Source organism: Acomys minous (assembly GCF_964271855.1).
Source record: "Acomys minous genome assembly, chromosome: 16".
NCBI classification, from domain to species: domain Eukaryota; kingdom Metazoa; phylum Chordata; class Mammalia; order Rodentia; family Muridae; genus Acomys; species Acomys minous.
This window is the reverse complement of record NC_140498.1, coordinates 65,407,356-65,423,454: the sequence shown is the minus strand read 5'-3', so window position 1 is coordinate 65,423,454 and position 16,099 is coordinate 65,407,356. Positions and strand designations below refer to the sequence as shown.

The 16,099-nt window shown below is 52.0% G+C and overlaps 2 protein-coding genes across 6 annotated transcripts in view; one reads left to right on the top strand and one right to left on the bottom strand.

Annotated features, from left to right (window-relative positions):
* Positions 1–13,960, top strand: part of CYTH3 (cytohesin 3) — a 96,976-nt gene extending 83,016 nt beyond the window's left edge. For both annotated transcript variants that reach the window (XM_084763447.1, XM_084763448.1), the window contains exons 6-13: positions 2,227–2,307; positions 5,199–5,311; positions 5,518–5,666; positions 6,589–6,700; positions 10,744–10,820; positions 10,899–10,970; positions 11,060–11,214; positions 11,432–13,960. In XM_084763447.1, coding sequence (XP_084619573.1) covers positions 2,227–2,307; positions 5,199–5,311; positions 5,518–5,666; positions 6,589–6,700; positions 10,744–10,820; positions 10,899–10,970; positions 11,060–11,214; positions 11,432–11,504 — 832 coding nt within the window. In that variant the 3' untranslated portion in view covers positions 11,505–13,960. The remainder of the gene's footprint in view (positions 1–2,226; positions 2,308–5,198; positions 5,312–5,517; positions 5,667–6,588; positions 6,701–10,743; positions 10,821–10,898; positions 10,971–11,059; positions 11,215–11,431) is intronic.
* Positions 13,842–16,099, bottom strand: part of USP42 (ubiquitin specific peptidase 42) — a 38,797-nt gene continuing 36,539 nt past the window's right edge. For all 4 annotated transcript variants that reach the window (XM_084763445.1, XM_084763444.1, XM_084763443.1 and 1 more), the window contains 2 exons: positions 15,544–15,577; positions 13,842–15,052 (listed from right to left, as the gene is read on the bottom strand). In XM_084763445.1, coding sequence (XP_084619571.1) covers positions 15,570–15,577 — 8 coding nt within the window. In that variant the 3' untranslated portion in view covers positions 13,842–15,052; positions 15,544–15,569. The remainder of the gene's footprint in view (positions 15,053–15,543; positions 15,578–16,099) is intronic.

Below are 16,099 nucleotides of genomic sequence, written 5' to 3'. Positions count from 1 at the left end.
TCCAAGACACTGTGTGAAGCCGTTGAGTGCTTAGAAAGAACCGGGGACAAATCAGCATGGTCCTGTTATTGCCAGAGCTTCTTGGGTCTAGTGGCCAAAGCCCAAGCAATTAAAGAAGATGAGGTAAACTGAACATCATACTTTTTTTAAAAAATGTAAACATATATTTGTGTGTGAGGGCGATAGCATGCTATGGCACTTTGGCAGATCAGAGGACAACCTGTGGGAGTTGGTCCTGTTTTTACCACATGGGCTCTGGGTTCAAAGGCAGGTGGGTTGTCAAGCTTTGCATCAGGTACCTTTACTTGCTGAGTCAATTCACCAGCCCTAGATAATTACTGTTTGCTTTAGACGATGCTATTAAGAAAGAGGGAGGAAAAAAGAAAGAAAACAGCCAGAGCGGCGGTGAACATTTATCCCAGACAGCACTCGAGAGACAGAAGCAGGTGGATCTCTTAGAGTTCAATCAAGGCCAGCCTGGTCTACAAAGAAAACCCTGTCTTGAAAACCCAGAGGGTGGGGGTGTGGAGAGGGAGGGGAGGGAGGGATCCAGGGAGGGAAGGACAGAGGGACGGAGGGAGAGAGGGAGAAAAGAGAGAAAAGGAGAAAGGAGCTCCCTCAAAGAGGGAGGCAGGTTGGTCAGCCCCAATCGCAAACCCTAAATGCTGTAAAGATGGGAGTTTGCCTTTAACACAGCCTCTGGGTCCACAACTTCCTGAGGTTCTGGTAGCCACTGTCATCACAGGCCTTGTCCTTAGCTGTGGCCCTAACCTGGCTGCCACTGTGGTCTTTCCACACTGAGCAGCAGTGGGGTGTGCATGTGTGGACAAACACCTGGCCCAAGTGTGTCTGATGCTAAGCCACTTTGCCAGTTTAGCGGCTCATCTGACAAGGGCAGTGTTTCAGGATCAGAGACTCAAGACAGCCTCTCTTGTCTGCAGGGACAGGCCTTGCATGCCTCTTGAGAAGGTCTCATCATGTCCCCTTCTGGGGACGCAGGCTAAGGAACCATCAAGGGCCCTAGAGAACAGTACCACATCTTCCCAGCCAGAGTGCTGTTTCTACACTTCCTTCTTTTAACTTGAAACCTCCTCGTGGTGGGAGGGGTCCTAAGGCAGGCAGCACTAACCTACAGCCACTGCTTACTATACTGCGTGTGTGCGGTGCAAATTGTAGTTTTTATGCCAGGCTTTGTCTATTCCCTGAGGATGGTGGGTCCCAGGTGTGTCCTGCGAGGTTGTAGGTATTTGACCCTCGTGCAACCCATGGCAAGTGGCAATCCTGTGACAGGGCATATGGACCTGGCATTGCTCAGGGATGTCCTCAGAGCATGTGGTCAGCAGGCCTGTGGTGGGACGTGAGCTAAAACTCAGTGAGATGCACTGGCACATCACATTCTTTTTATTGCTATTTAAGTTTTTAAAAACTCCTTTTATTGATTGTGTTTTCATGTTTCACTTTTAAAAACCAATACGATCCGGCTTATGGTTTGTGCCGTTAATCCCAGCACTCCTGAGTCTGAGGCAGGAGGATTCAAGTGAGTTCCCTAGGCTTTAGTTCCTGGGTGATAAGGTGAGTTCCATGCCAGCCAAGGTTACAGAATGAGACCCGATCTACCTCCTCCCAACACAAAACAAATCGGAGGTCCCTAATGTAATGTATTGCGTTTCCCCCACACTTTCCTGGGTCTAGTGCATTTTATGCTTATGGCCTGAGAATGTTGCTACAACTTTTCTTACACTCAAAAACCCCATTTATAAAGCAGAGACCATGACAGGGCCTTGCCTAGGGCCATTCTGAAGGATCCAGGATGTAAAGAGAGCCCCTGGCCTCGCAACTGGCGTGGGAGTGCTTAGGACTGCTCTGAAGATGACTTGCAGGTTTATGGTGGCCTCCTTCCCGACTCCTTTCCGATAGGACATACTCTCCAGAGAGCCTCTCAGGTGCCCTTTGCATTGAGTCTGAAAACTGGGAGCATGGGTGCATGCCTGTGTCCCAGCGCTTGGGAGGTGGAGGCAGGAGGATCCTGAGTCCCAGGCTTCCTGCAGCCTAGTGGGACTCTGTCTCCAAGAACAAAGCAAATAAAAATTCTACAAACAAATTTACAATGAAGAGCATGGTTGCTTGCCGTCAGCTAACGTTACCTGCAAAGGCCTGCTGGGGACTGTGCCTTCTCCTCAGGTGACTCAGGTGTAATGTGTTTGCCTTCTTTCTGTTCTTCCTTAGGGATGATTTTAATATCAAAGTTCTTCAGGCTTTTGTTGAGCTGCATGAGTTTGCTGATCTCAACCTTGTCCAGGCCTTAAGGTGAGTGCTTGCCTCACAGCATGTGCACATAGGTGCAGTAGCCGTTGAGTCACTCCAGGCGACTGTGGGACCCCCCAGGACCCCTGTAGTTCTGGCAGCTCAGCCTCTGTGTCCTCTCCTGTGTGACACTCAGCGAACAGCCCGAGGCAGAAACCAGACTTGCTCAGGAACGGACAGCACTTGCCTCGCTGTGGCCATTGCTTCAGCGGCACCTTCTCAGTCTCTGCTGTCCTTCGTTCTGGGGATCCCTGCACTTGCTGTTACCCCACGTGTTGCTGTAGCACAAAGCCCTGGTAAGAGGTGCCTTCTGGAAGGCCTCGTTTTGGCTCACTGTTTGAGGGAGCAGTCTGTCATGATGGGGAAGGCACGCAGCTGCTAGGGTATAAGTAAAGATAATAAAAGCTGTTGACAGTTTTGCAGAAAGGAAGCTGGGGGTAGGTGCCCTCCATAGAGCTTTATTAGAGTTACAGGCTCCCAGCTATGATGCGGCATTGATACGGCAGAACCCACCATGTATATATAGAGCATGGTGGGGTCCTAAAGGGAGCCAGGCAGAGCCTTCTGTTCTGAGCAGAGAGGGGTTTCTTGCTCTTACAGGCGTCAGGGAGATGGGAGGTTGGAGACATGGGACAGTGCCATTCACATTGAAGATGGGCTTTCCTCATTTAAACCTTTCTAGAAACACCCTCATAGCTAGACATGGTCTGTCCCTGGGAGGTTAACCATCACAGCTTGGACATGTGCTTGCTTCCCATGCCATGCTTAGCACAGCCTCAGTGTCTCCTTAGCCTCTTGTCACTAGCTTTGGCCTCCCACCCCAAGCTTATAGGTGTGCCAAAGAAGGTGTAGATTGAACCATCGGTGTCATTCTGTGGCTTCCATATTGTCTGAGGAAAGCCACTGCCACTGTAGATCACATGTGAGGAAGGGAGGATGGCCCTCAGCGTTCAGTGCTGTTCTGCTGTCTGTAGCCTGTTTGGATGCCACTCAAGCTGCTGGGTCTGCAGCTTTGCTCTGTGATGGCGTGTCACTTGGACTGGGTCTTCACCCTGGTGTACCTCCTGTATAGGAAGAGGCAACAGGACTGGCCTGTTGGAGTCACCGCCTGTTCCACGCTGAGCATACACAGCCGGTTTTGGCTGTTGTGTCTTTACACTGTCTCCTCTACCTCTGGGGTTGTTTATACGGCCTTACCTCAGCTGCAGACTGGGATGTTCGCAGCCTTGGGATGTGGCCCTTGGGACACTGCTCAGCACCTCAGCCTGGCCTGAAACACTTGCTGGCATAAAACTATGCAGGGATCTTGCAAACTGGGGTCACTGGTCTTAGGTTTAGTTTTGGCAAACTATATGGTCAGAGACAGGCTCAGACCTGGTGAGCCAGGGAGACTGGTTCATGGCATAGCCATCACCACTGTGGCTCTGTACTTTCTTACTGTGTCTGCCTTAGAGTAAGATGGCAGAGTCGAGATGACTTCTCCTAGCTGCTGCCGACCTTGGGTTTGCTCCAATGGACTCTGTCCTGAGGTGCCTGGCTTGTAGCATGTTTCCTTCTGCCCTCGGGCCCAGCCAGGGATGCAGGTGGGACATGCTGAGTGGTGCGGGGAGGGTGGGCAGGCGTGCTGCCGCCTGTTTCACTGTTGAGCGAAGCTGCTTGCTGTAGGAGTAAAGTGTGAGGCTGGGTAAGAGGCCCTCAGTAGTGGGAGAAGGGAGGTCATGCTTGGGTCAGAACTTGATGAGGATGGAGCGAGCATCAGGAACCAGGGACACGGGCCCTAGGTTGGTAGATGCTGCTGCCCTGTAGTCTGAAGAATTGCCGTAAGGATTTTGTCTTTTGCCCTTGGGGATAGAAGATGTGCTGCTGGCATCCAGTGCTGAGGGCCAGGGGGAGCGTGTCTGCGGCACTCTCCTGACCCTACACAGAGGAGGAAGTGCCAGTGATTGGCCTGGTTCTAGTGGGAATGGGGCATCAGTGTATGGTGCTGTTGAGCCAGGATCTGACAGGGTGAGGGACTGATTGTGCCAGGAATCCCTCGCCTGGGGTCAGTGGTAAGGAGGAAGGAGTGGTGGCCAGGCCCAGAGAAAAGAGCCTGCATAGGAGGAAGAGCTCAGAGAGAATGGAGCAGGCCCTTCACCTTTGTAGCGCGTAGTAGCCGTTATAAGACCCAAAGCAACAGAGAAGTTTTTCTCTAGCCTGTAGATGTGACCTGTGCTCTCATCCTCATACTGAGCCACCTGCATGGCTACCCCTGAGCAGCTGGGTATGAGCCCCACTGTCCCCTTAGCCGGCAGGACAGCCATATAACCTTGCCCTCTGTGCTTACTGCAGACAGGCAGGAAGTGCTGGTGGGTGCCTTGCAGTCCAAGAAAGCAAAGCAAGTGTCACATAGAGCATCCAGGGAGGCGCTATTGAGAGAGAGACTTCTGAGGGACTTCCAGGCCCTGTGCTTGGGCCTGGTCCCTGGAGTCAGGAGTCACACAGCACCGACTGTGGCTGAGGCCTGGAAGATGTGGGTGGGCACTGACTGCTGACTGACCTTGCCTGGTGATGAGGGGTCCTGAGAGGACAGGACTCTTTTTCCTGTCAGCACTGTGGCAGCCATAAGGATAGAGCAGGCCCTGGTGATCACCTGGTACAAGTAGTAGATGCTAACATGAGGGCAAAGCATGCTGGGATGCCGGGCAGGTGGAAGGCCTCCTCCGCGGGCCTTGAAGAATTGCTTGTAGTTACACAAAAGACGCAGTCGCATTCTTCAGTTGCTGAACAGGAAGAAACCAGCTGGCTTCATGGTGGTAGTTCTGGGCTCTCGGACTGAGCAGGCTACACTCTTACTGTTGGGCCCAGATGTGTCCTCCAAGGGTCTCCCAGTGGCGTATCCTCTGCCTTTGCAGGCAGTTCCTATGGAGCTTCAGACTTCCTGGAGAGGCGCAGAAGATCGACCGCATGATGGAGGCCTTCGCCTCACGATACTGCCTGTGCAACCCCGGGGTCTTCCAGTCCACAGGTCAGCAGCCCGCAGCATCCCTTAGCTGAGGTGCTCCTGCCCAGAGCTCCCCATCACCTCTCCTGCCTCTGTAGGGAAGCACCCCTCCAAGCGGGCACGCCGTCCTGCCAGGGAGGCAGCTTAGGCAATACTTGTGGGGGGGGGTGCCCCATATACCACGTGGAAAAGCAAGTGGAGCTCCAGCCCCCGCCCCGGTCTTGTTGCAGACACGTGCTATGTGCTGTCCTTTGCCATCATCATGCTCAACACCAGCTTGCACAACCACAACGTGCGAGACAAGCCCACTGCCGAGCGCTTCATCACCATGAACCGTGGCATCAACGAGGGCGGGGACCTTCCTGAGGAGCTGCTGAGGGTGAGGCCACAGGCGCCGGCCCTGCTGTCCGTCTGCCCCAGTTTCCTAAGTCCCTGACAAACGCAGCCCTAAGGGAAGAAGCGCCATTGTGGGGCAGTCAGGGCAGAGACCTGCATCACCTCGTCAGAGCTAGCCAGGAGCTGAGGGGGAGTGTGGGGCGCTTAGCAGTGCCCAGCTCACCTTCTCTTCTGTACACTCTAGGGCAGTGCCAACCACTAGGAGGCTAGCCTGCCCTTCCCCCTTCCTCACAGGCACGCCTGAGCTGAGACACAACCAAGGCTGTCCGTCTTGTAGTCTCCTCCCTTGCCATCTTTTGTGGGGTTTTCCTACTTGTGTGTGTATGTGAGGGGCGGGGGAAGAGACCAGTCTTGGGTTTTTCTCTCAGTCATCTCTCAGCTGTAGTTTTACTTAATATTATTACCATTATTACCACTTTATAAATAGTTTGTGTGTGCGCATGGTGTATGTGGGGTGACGGCATGTGGCGGTCAGGGAACAGCATTGTGGAGTTGGTTCTCTCCTTCCACATGCGTGTGAACGCTACGCATGGAACTCCAGTTGCCAGGCTTGTGTGCCCAAGTGTCTGTACCTGTCGCGCCAGCTTACCACCTCCAGGTGTTCTGTTGCTAGTATTGTTTTCTGGAGAGAGGGTCTCTCAGTGGCCGGTAAGTCCCAAGGATCCTCCTGTGTCTGCTTGTGACCTGACAGGCACATGTACTAGCAAGCCAAGGCTCTTATATGTACATAGGTGCTGGGAATCAGAGTTGGCTCCTCGTGCTTGTCGGCAAGCATTTCACCCGCTGAGCCACCCCCTGGCCTCTCAAGTTACAATCCTGTCTCTCAAGCTGCATGCGATTCTGGGCAGGAGCCAGAAAGGATGATTGCTTCTCCGCTCCTGACTGGCTGCTCTCCTCCCTTACAGAACTTATATGAAAGTATCAAGAACGAGCCGTTTAAGATCCCAGAGGATGATGGGAATGATCTGACACACACGTTCTTCAACCCAGACCGGGAAGGCTGGCTGCTGAAGCTGGGTGAGCCGGGCAGGGCGGGGCCTACGTCCGCACCCCTCGGCCCACAGCAGCAGCTCCCCAGGGCTCCCTGCCCTGCTCCTTCTCTGGAGCCACAGCCCCAACTGCAAGGCAGAAAGATTAAAAAGGAAAGTGCGCTGAAGCCAGAGCCCACTCCGGGCAGCCACACATGGCAGCACAGTTGGCTGTGTCCCCGAGTCGTGGCCTCCCAGAGCAGGCCATGTTTGCAGCACTCACTGCACGACCCATCCCAGAAAGCTTGAGTTAGGATCCACGTGATTCTGGGTAGTTCTCTGCCTGAGAAGCAAGTGCCTTTGCCTCCAGAACCTGTGTGCTTTCTCGTGCTTTGGCGTGGCTGTGATTCTGACGAGTGGTTTAAATGTGCCTTCTTGTTGTTTTCCTTCTGCCTGTGGCTCCCACCTTTCTGTTCTGTGACGGGCTGTCCCTGCTTGTCCTGCGTTAGGAGGTAGGTACCCAGTGGCTTCCTCCCCTCCCCGGCGGCTCCCTCTCTCCCCCATGTTGGTCTGTGTGACGCTCTGGTCTGTGGCTGCCATTCATCTGATCCATTTGGCTTTGGCCTTGGCTGGGGCAGCGCCGTGCAGGCGTCGTGTGTGTGTGACACTCCCCCACCAGGACCCAGAGCACCTGGGACCAGACGCGCATGGGGAGACTGTGTGGGAACAGGCTTGCCCCCCACCTTCAGGGCCCTGCAGCAGTGAGGAAGCTGGTAACCAGACTGTCCTTACAGCACCCCCCCCCCCACTAACCAACAGTGTTTGCACCTGTACAAAGCCTTTCTCACTGGAAACTTAATAGCTTCCTGCATTAGGGACAGTTGAGACTTTTAGGGTCATTTTGACTCTGTGGGGATGAAGTGTCACGGAAGGTTGACAGTAAAACCTGTGACATGTGACAGCACCCTGTCCTGGTGATGTTATTGATGTGTAGTAAGAAAGATATGCGGGATAGAATTCTGATCATATTTTAAAGGACAGGTCACAGGAGGAAGGGGCTGTGCGATGGAGCCATGTGGCAGGCGCAGCTGTCTTACCTGTTGGCCACTCCCGGAGGGTCTGCTGGCCCCTGTGGCGTTTTTGGCCTCGGCCACTAGGTGACTCTGCTCTCGCAACATTAGAGTTCAGAAATGTTGTCAATGTTGGCCGTAACACTTACAGCGATAACCTTGAACCTGGCCACTGAGTGACTTAGATGCACACACTAAAGCCCTCGAGGAATGTGTCCCAGGGCACCAGCAGTTGACCAGGAGTCCCTTGGGGGATGATGACACTAACAGCTTCCTGGCAGGTCATGTGACTTCTGCCACTAGGAAGCAGCCAGTCCCTAAAAGGAATGAAGCCAAGGCAGAGGACAGCTGTGTTCTGTAACCCACTTTCTGGTGGCACATTTAAGCAGCCCTGAAATGAACGTGCAGCAGCAGCCGGATGCAGGGACCTAGGGCCCACCTTCACAGTGGACGCCGTCACCTCTGCTCCCCATACCAGCAGCTGCTGTGTTCACTCTGTTCCTGGGTAAGGTTGAGGCCAAAGCCATGATTACACGTGGCACGTCCATAGATGGCACCCAAGCGAGCTAGTGGGCGGGGTTAGCCTGCACTGGCCTCCCCCAAGTGTCTGGTGCCCATGGACACTTCTGCTTGTGGCCTCCCTCAGTTGTGTGAAGCACAGACAGTATTTGCTGCAGCCAGCTGATACTTCTCCAAAGTGCCAGGAGGGAGGAAGGCATGCTGGAAGCACTCTGAAGTCCTGCTGGGCTATTAGTGCTGGAGTTTGAACCGTTCACGTCAAAACATAGGATGTAGTTAAAATTGAATTATCATGGGGGAAAGGTGTACGTAGACATGAACATATCAGTGTGTTATTGTGTGTTCAGCTATATACGTGTCCACCTAAACATGCTTGGTAACAGTAATGAAAGTGAAAGCACAAACCCATGAAAGTGGAGCACAACTCCTGTGTTCCGGGCTGAGTGCAGGATTGATGAGCAGATGCCCCGCCCCTTGTTACCCCTGCCTGCTTGACCTGCATCTGAGCTGAATGGTAGCCCTGTGGGCAGCCTAGAGCCCGGCTAACTCTGCTCAGTGTAGGTGCCTACTGGCCAGGCCCCCTAGTCATCCGACCATGGGAGATGCCCCCAGGCCCTGGTCTTCACAGACACCCCTTCTGGGCAGCTGTGATTCCCACCCCTTGCAGGCTGGGTGGCTTGGGGCTGAGCAGAGCACAGAAGTGCCTGCCAGGCATGACGGGAGGGCAGGAGAGGGCAGGAGCATGGCAGGGGCTGCTGCCACAGGAAGACCTGGAGCAGCTCCACCGAAGGGGAGTCCATGGCTGGGGATGAGGGGAAGGGGAGAATTTGCGTGTTAATTCCCAAGTACCCTTCAGGCTGTTGTTGGGAAGGTGGCCAGCGTAGGGCTGGCGGCACCAGTGTAGTGGGAGTCTGCAGGAAGAAGCAGCAGAGGAGCCCGAGTTGTGAGCTTGCTCTCACCTGAGCCTGGGAGAGCACCTGAGAGAAGCTAGTTCAGCCTGGCGTTCTGTGTTCCTCCTCACTGGAGGAGTTTGGGACAAGAGAGGCTGCAGTGGTTTTTTTTTTCTGTTCCCCTGCATGGGATGGGACTTCCATAAATTCCAAGTTTCCTGTGTGTAGTGGGTGAGACAGGCCCTGACTTAGGGCAGCAGGACCCTAGTGAGGAAGCAGGGCTTCAGGCCTGCCATCAGGAAGGATGGCGGGACAGACAGAGGTATGCCTCACTCCAGGCTGCGGAAGCCTGAGGGGAGGACCTTAGGGCTTCTTGTGGCGTAGGGGTGTGCTGTGGTGGCAACTTGAGGGAGAAGGGTTGGGGCTGCCTGGCATCCACCCGCTGTGCTCGGGTGATTCCTACCCAGCGCACAGACTCCACTCCGTCAGGGTGAAGCTCCCTCCCCGGTCGCTACTGTCTCTTGTATTTGGAAGCCCTGTTGGGAACTGGGGGGCTCCTGCCTCACCCTGGGCACTTGTGCTCCCCACAGCCCTCCTGCACTTCCAGCACCTTCCTTTGCCTGCAGAGCTTAGGAGGCTGCAGCTGCGGCCCCAGGCACACTCCCCACCTCTTGACGTGTTGTGGAGGAAAGCACGCCAGTGCCTCTGTGTTGCCACTGTCAGTGCCAGGAGCCTCCAGCGCCATCTCAACTGGAGCCCCTGGTAACACCGGAATTTTAGTACAAGGAGCTTACCCTGTTTTGTCAAAAACAAAAGCTGTCAGTACAAATAATTTTGACTGACAGTACTGAATATATCTGGGTGAAGGGGTTCCTTTCCATAGTGAAGAGCAGGTACAGAGTGTGTGTGTGTGTGTGTGTGTGTGTGTGTGTGTGTGTGTGTGTGTGTGTGTGTGTGTGTGTGTCTGGGTTCCTTTCCATAGTGAAGAGCAGGTACAGCTAGTGTGTGTGTGTGTGTGTGTGTGTGTGTTTGTGTGTGTGTGTGTGTCCCTGTGTGTGTGTGTCTGTGTGCAAGTGCTCCAGATCTTGTTAAAAGATTAATTCAATCTAATAATTCCCTGGGCCAAGAGTAATTGACTTTGATGGATCCCAGGGCTGCTCAAAGTCCCAGTAATGCGATAACAGCCCTGACGTAACGGGATTAAGCCTGGACAGACCTGGGTGAGCTGGCTCTGACTTCATCGTGTTCATTTCATGGGGGAAATTACGCTCATCCATTACAACTAACTTTTCCAGGAAGCAGATTTGAAAGCAGTGTGTGACCTAGGGTCACCCTGGGTGGCTGTGGAGAGAAGGCACCTGTGTGGGCCCCGGGTTGGGGGTGCATGGGGGCCCCAGCCATCCCGGATAGCCAGGCCTCATGGCTTGCCCTTGACTTTTTAAAAACTGGGGTCAGTATGGGATGGTTTGAAGCCCAATTAAGCTTGGCTCCTGTGGCCGTTGAGCAGGGCAGTGATGCGGTAGTCGGGAGAGAGGGGTAATTCAGGGCTCCTCTCTGGGGCCTTGGGCTCCAGCTGCCTGAGCACCTACTTCACGGGGCTCTTCTGCTCCTAGGGGGGCGTGTGAAGACCTGGAAACGGCGCTGGTTCATCCTCACAGATAACTGCCTCTACTACTTTGAGTACACCACGGTAAGTGAGGCTGCACACTCCCTGCAGGTCCTGGGAGCCTCACCCTGTCAGGCCTTGCCTCACAGGTCTCTCTCCTAGGACAAGGAGCCCAGGGGGATCATCCCGCTGGAGAACCTCAGCATCAGGGAGGTGGAAGACCCTCGGAAACCGGTACGTGGTTTCCCTGTGCCTGTGCCTTTCCACCCTAGAACTTTGCAGCACCCCCACTGCCCTTGTGACAGCTCTCTTCTCTCTACCAGAACTGCTTTGAGCTGTACAACCCCAGTCACAAAGGGCAGGTCATCAAAGCCTGCAAGACAGAGTCCGATGGCCGTGTGGTGGAGGGGAACCATGTTGTGTACCGGATCTCTGCCCCCAGCCCTGAGGAGAAGGAGGAGTGGATGAAATCCATCAGGTGAGTGAGGCCAGCCAGGTGAGGCAGGCACATGGAGCCAACAGGGCGGGGTGACATGTGCACATGTTGGATGCCTTTACTCAGTGTGTCAGAAACTCAGAAGGCCAGCCCGGCTACCTCAGACGTGAACCGGCTGCTGGCTTGGGAAGCTGTGGGGTGGCAGGACTGGGCATCCAGGCCTTCTTGTAGCCTCACAGGGCTTAACTTTCTTCCCCAGAGCAAGCATCAGCAGGGACCCGTTCTATGACATGTTGGCCACGAGGAAAAGGAGGATTGCCAATAAGAAATAGGTAAATGCCAAGACCCAGACTCCACAGCAGACACACCAGCCACTCACAAGTGGCAGGACGAAGAGGCAGTATGGTGCCCGAGTCCTCCAGAGCAGACAGGCAAGTCTGTGCTTGGGGACACTGGTCGGCTGTGAACGTTTCCCTCCTGCCACTGTCCTGGCGTTGACCTCTGGGGGACCCTTGTCCACAACAGCACCTGGTGGTACAGCCTCCCTCCGGATCTGCACAGCCACATGGGACTCTGGAGCCAGAGCCTCTTCCACACCATGCCACACCTGCCCTTTGGGGCAGCACTTAGCTGTTCTAGAAGTCGCTGTTTTATATCAAAATGGGAAAGGAAAACCTACCACTTTTTTATTCAGAATTTTTCTCAGATATATAGGATTATAGCTTTTATATGCCTTTTTATATTCTGAAAATTATAATGAAAGATACTTAATTTCTAACAGTAGTATTTTTAGAATGGCAGCTATAAACTTAACTCCTGGACACAAGTATATCCTGTGCACTGGAAACAGTCTATATGCAGCCCCCATGCACTTGGGTGGGAGCAGGTGTGGCACAGGCAGCCACTGTGGGTGAAGCAGCCCTGGGCTGACCATAAGGATCAGTGTGCTTGGGAGACTCCAGGTGTGGCAACGGCCACTTCCTCCCACATGCTTCTCTGAGGCGACTGGTTCGGGCTGTTATCCTGTCAGAGTGCCGAGGCCTGGGAGATGGAAACAGGCGGTTTGTGTGTAGAACCGTATGAAACTGCTGTTTGATCTTCACACATGACAGTTCTGTGTGTTCCAGCTGCACATAGCTCATGCTCCATACTTAGTTGCTTGCTGTTTCAAGCTTTGCTTAAGTGCTCACTGACGTGTATTTTGATGTAGTGACTAGGCATGAGCAGCCAGAAAGAACCCACCTCTCCTCTGGTAGTGCTGCCCTCTCCAGCACCTGACATCCCTTTCAAGGAAGGGAAAGGCTGAAGATGGCACTGAGGGACACCTGTAGCATGTAGAACCACCCTATGTATACCTGGGCGTGACTTCAGGGCACCTTGTGCTTGGGCTGAGACTGGCTAAGGGGGTAGGGCCTTTTCTGTTGCACCTCTGGGAGGCTTGCTCATTATTCAGAGGACCCTCTTGAGGCTGCATGTGGCTTGTTTGGAAAATGGCTTTCCCCTGCAGAACTGCTTCCCTGTTTGTCTGCGTGTGTGTGTGTGTGCGCGCGCATGCGCGCACACACACACACACACACACACACACACACACACACACACACACACACACACACACACACACACACACACACACACACACCTGGAGCTTGCATCCCGAGGGTCATTGTAAACCTCCAACCAAATACATGACCTTCTGTGAGCCATCTTGAGGCTCTTGCCTCTGACCTTGGTGGTAGCTGTCATGTAAAGTGGCCAGGGGGAGGCAAAGGCCAAAACACTCCCTCATGTACCAGACTGATCACGTTTTGGTTTATTCCCAAGCTTCTAGGCTTTCTTTTACTAATACCTCAAATCTGAAACCCTTGCGTTTGAGCTGCCTGGCTGGTGTGCATGCAGCGTGGCTTCCAGTCTTCCACGTTCCCTACCTCCTCCTCCCCACGCCTCAGACCTGAACCTGCTGCTGGTTGGGCACCTGTTGGGAGGTGAGAACAAGCATTCCTTTCATGAGGACCCTGGTGAGCCTGTCCTCTCATGCCCAACCCAGGTGTGGCCCTGGGGAACAGCGCTGTTAGACAGTGAGGACATTAAGCACGAGGCCACCCGATGTCATCTTTAATGCCATAGTCATCTTTGAAGAGAGTTTGCCTGATGGCTGTTGGTGCTAAGAATCCTAAGTTACTGGCTGTCAGTATCCAGATGGAGTCACCTAACTCAGGTTATGTTGTGACAGTATTAACCAAGGCCATAAGGCCACTTCCAGGGCTTACAAAGCTCGGTCACACTCATGCCCTTCACTCTCTGTCTGCACTCATCATCAAAGCATTAAGCTCTACTCTGGCCAAAGACAGTTTGCTGTCCTGCTGGGCTCTGGGGTCAGGACACTTGATGTGGTACCACAGTGTACCCAGGGGAATGTGGAGATGCAGCAGCCTATGCCGTTCTTCGTGTCATACTGATCTCAGAGATACAGGTGCGCTTTGCTGACAAGTTAGGTCGTTACAGACCAGAAACCACAGGTTGTGATTTCTTTCTTTTTATCTTAGAAAACATTTCTATTTACAAGAGTTACTATGTAAATAATGTACATATGTATTAATTTCCGCAGTGTTTGTTATACAATGTACATACTCCTACAACATGCATGAAGAAATACCCTATTAATGTTGATATCAGAATTTCTGACTATTTTATTGCAAAGCAAACAGCTAGTAAAATGGAGGGCTTACAGCTGTCAGAACTATTGCAAACACCGTTGTTCCCTAAATAAAAACATACTGCTAAAACAAAACTGCCTAAGACTCAATTCTTCAAAACAGCTGTAGCTGTGAGCTGAGCTTGTAGAGGACAGAGTAAAACTGAGACAGTTGTTTAATTTGCTGCCATTTATATACTATATAAATCTTACATGCCGTATATACAGTGGGGCAAGTGCTTTTTTAATCTTAAAAAAACAAAGATCAACTTTAGACATCTCTGAACAACACAAACTGTATAAACCATACAGATTATTCAGATACACACTGTATTAAATACAGTCTTCCCCACTCCCATCTCCTGATGCAGGACCAGTGAATTATAAGTGTATCACAGTTTTATAGCATATCCATATTAAAAATAAAATCACAGTATGATTTTTGTCTGTAACTAGAAACTTGAAGGGATCAAGCTGACGACTCAGACTCCAATATCATATTGTTGAGACAAGACACAGTATAAAAAGTGTTAGGTAAAAAAAACATACTGTAGGCTTTACAAATAATGTCTGGATTATACATTCATAATGCAAATACTCATCATAACTGGTAAATTGATTGGAATAGTTCCACAAAGTTCAAAAACAGAACTTGTCTATAAAATACATCTTCAAATCTTGAATACAACTAAAATGTGAAGCAAATTAGTTTCTAGTGTCAGACATTGCAGAGGAAGCCCTCGAAGGTCTAGTGAGAGCTTGGGTCTTTAAATAAGTCTTTAAATTAAATAGACGCACTGTCGTTTGTCCTTCTGAAGTCCATGGTTCGCAGCTGGCCGTGCACCAGGTGTCTAGCGTGGAGGAACATTACATGAGATACAAGTAGTCAACCTGAGTCTGTGGTTAAGCAGCATTTGAGATGGTCTATTCCAGGGCATTATTGTCAGTGTGGCTTTATGTACACGGTAATTTACAACGTTCAGCAGTGTAGAAAGTATCCATTTGGAATAAGGGCAATTAAGAAAAGGTAAAAACTGAAGGAAAAAAAAAAAGGAAAGAAAAGAAAAGTTGTCCATGGTAAAATCTGTACAGTATTTACTAAAGAAGCACCACGCAGTTTGGACAAAGTTATTTTCTATGTTTATAATTTAAGCTGGGTTGGGGATGGCTTCTGTTGAAATGTTGAATCTGAAAGATAAGAGGGGCAGGCATTAGCCAGATGGAGGCTGGTCTGTTCTCTCCCTTAGTTGCTGGGTGCTCTCTCCGTTCCCTAACTGCTGTATGGAAGCACCTCCCTGTGATGCTAGGGAGGCGCCCTCTGCTGGGCCCCACAGCTGCCACAGACAACGCCTGATAATTAGCTATAAACTGAGCTTCTGTCGCAGCTCATTTTAAAACCCTCTACAATGATCTGACAGACTTGACATTGTCCTCTTCGCTTCACCAAGTGTGGGCCCTGCGTTCCTGTGTCTCAGCATCAGGAAGCAGAATGTAGCCGTGGCAATGGTTCCTCTCCGCTCTCAGTTATCTAACCCCATTTCTCAGCACAACTTCCATGTGTGGCCCTTAGCTAGTAGCTGAGTGTGCTGAAGGCACAGACATGCCAGGACCCACCCCGCCCCCATTCTCTTCGCAAGGAAACCCACCTTATAGCCACCAAATACAGGAAAATAGCTTACCGTATTTTTGTTATGAGACCAAGGCTTTAATCACCTGGAAGGCAAAGTAAGGAAATGAAAATGAGTTACCGTGTGTGTACCTGAAGACTGTAACCGTAGTCAATCCCTGCAGTTGGATATCAGCTGCTGAAAAATCACTCCTACGGGACGAGCAAGCAGACACCAGCTAGCAGTGCTACAGGATAGAGGATGCTCAAGAGCCACGCCCAAGACCAGGTCTCTGCCCCAGCACACTGCTGCACGGTCTCATGTGAAGATGAACATTCTTTCAAGCCAAAGAAATGAGCTGAGAATCATACAAAGCGCTGCAGGGCTGTGGTCTTGCAAGAGGGCCAGTGGTAAGGCCCCAGAGCAGAGGTCTGTGTGGAGGCTAGGGTGCAGAGGCATTAGCTGCAAACCAGTCACCAGTTTGGGGCAACCTGATGCAGCGTATGGGTGGACTGCCAAGGAGCAAAAGGTTCCACTCAGGGCCACAACACACACGATCTTTGGATGTCTGAGGCAGAATTGATGAGCTTTTTATATCAAGGGTTAGGTGATGAAAACCATTTTTGCC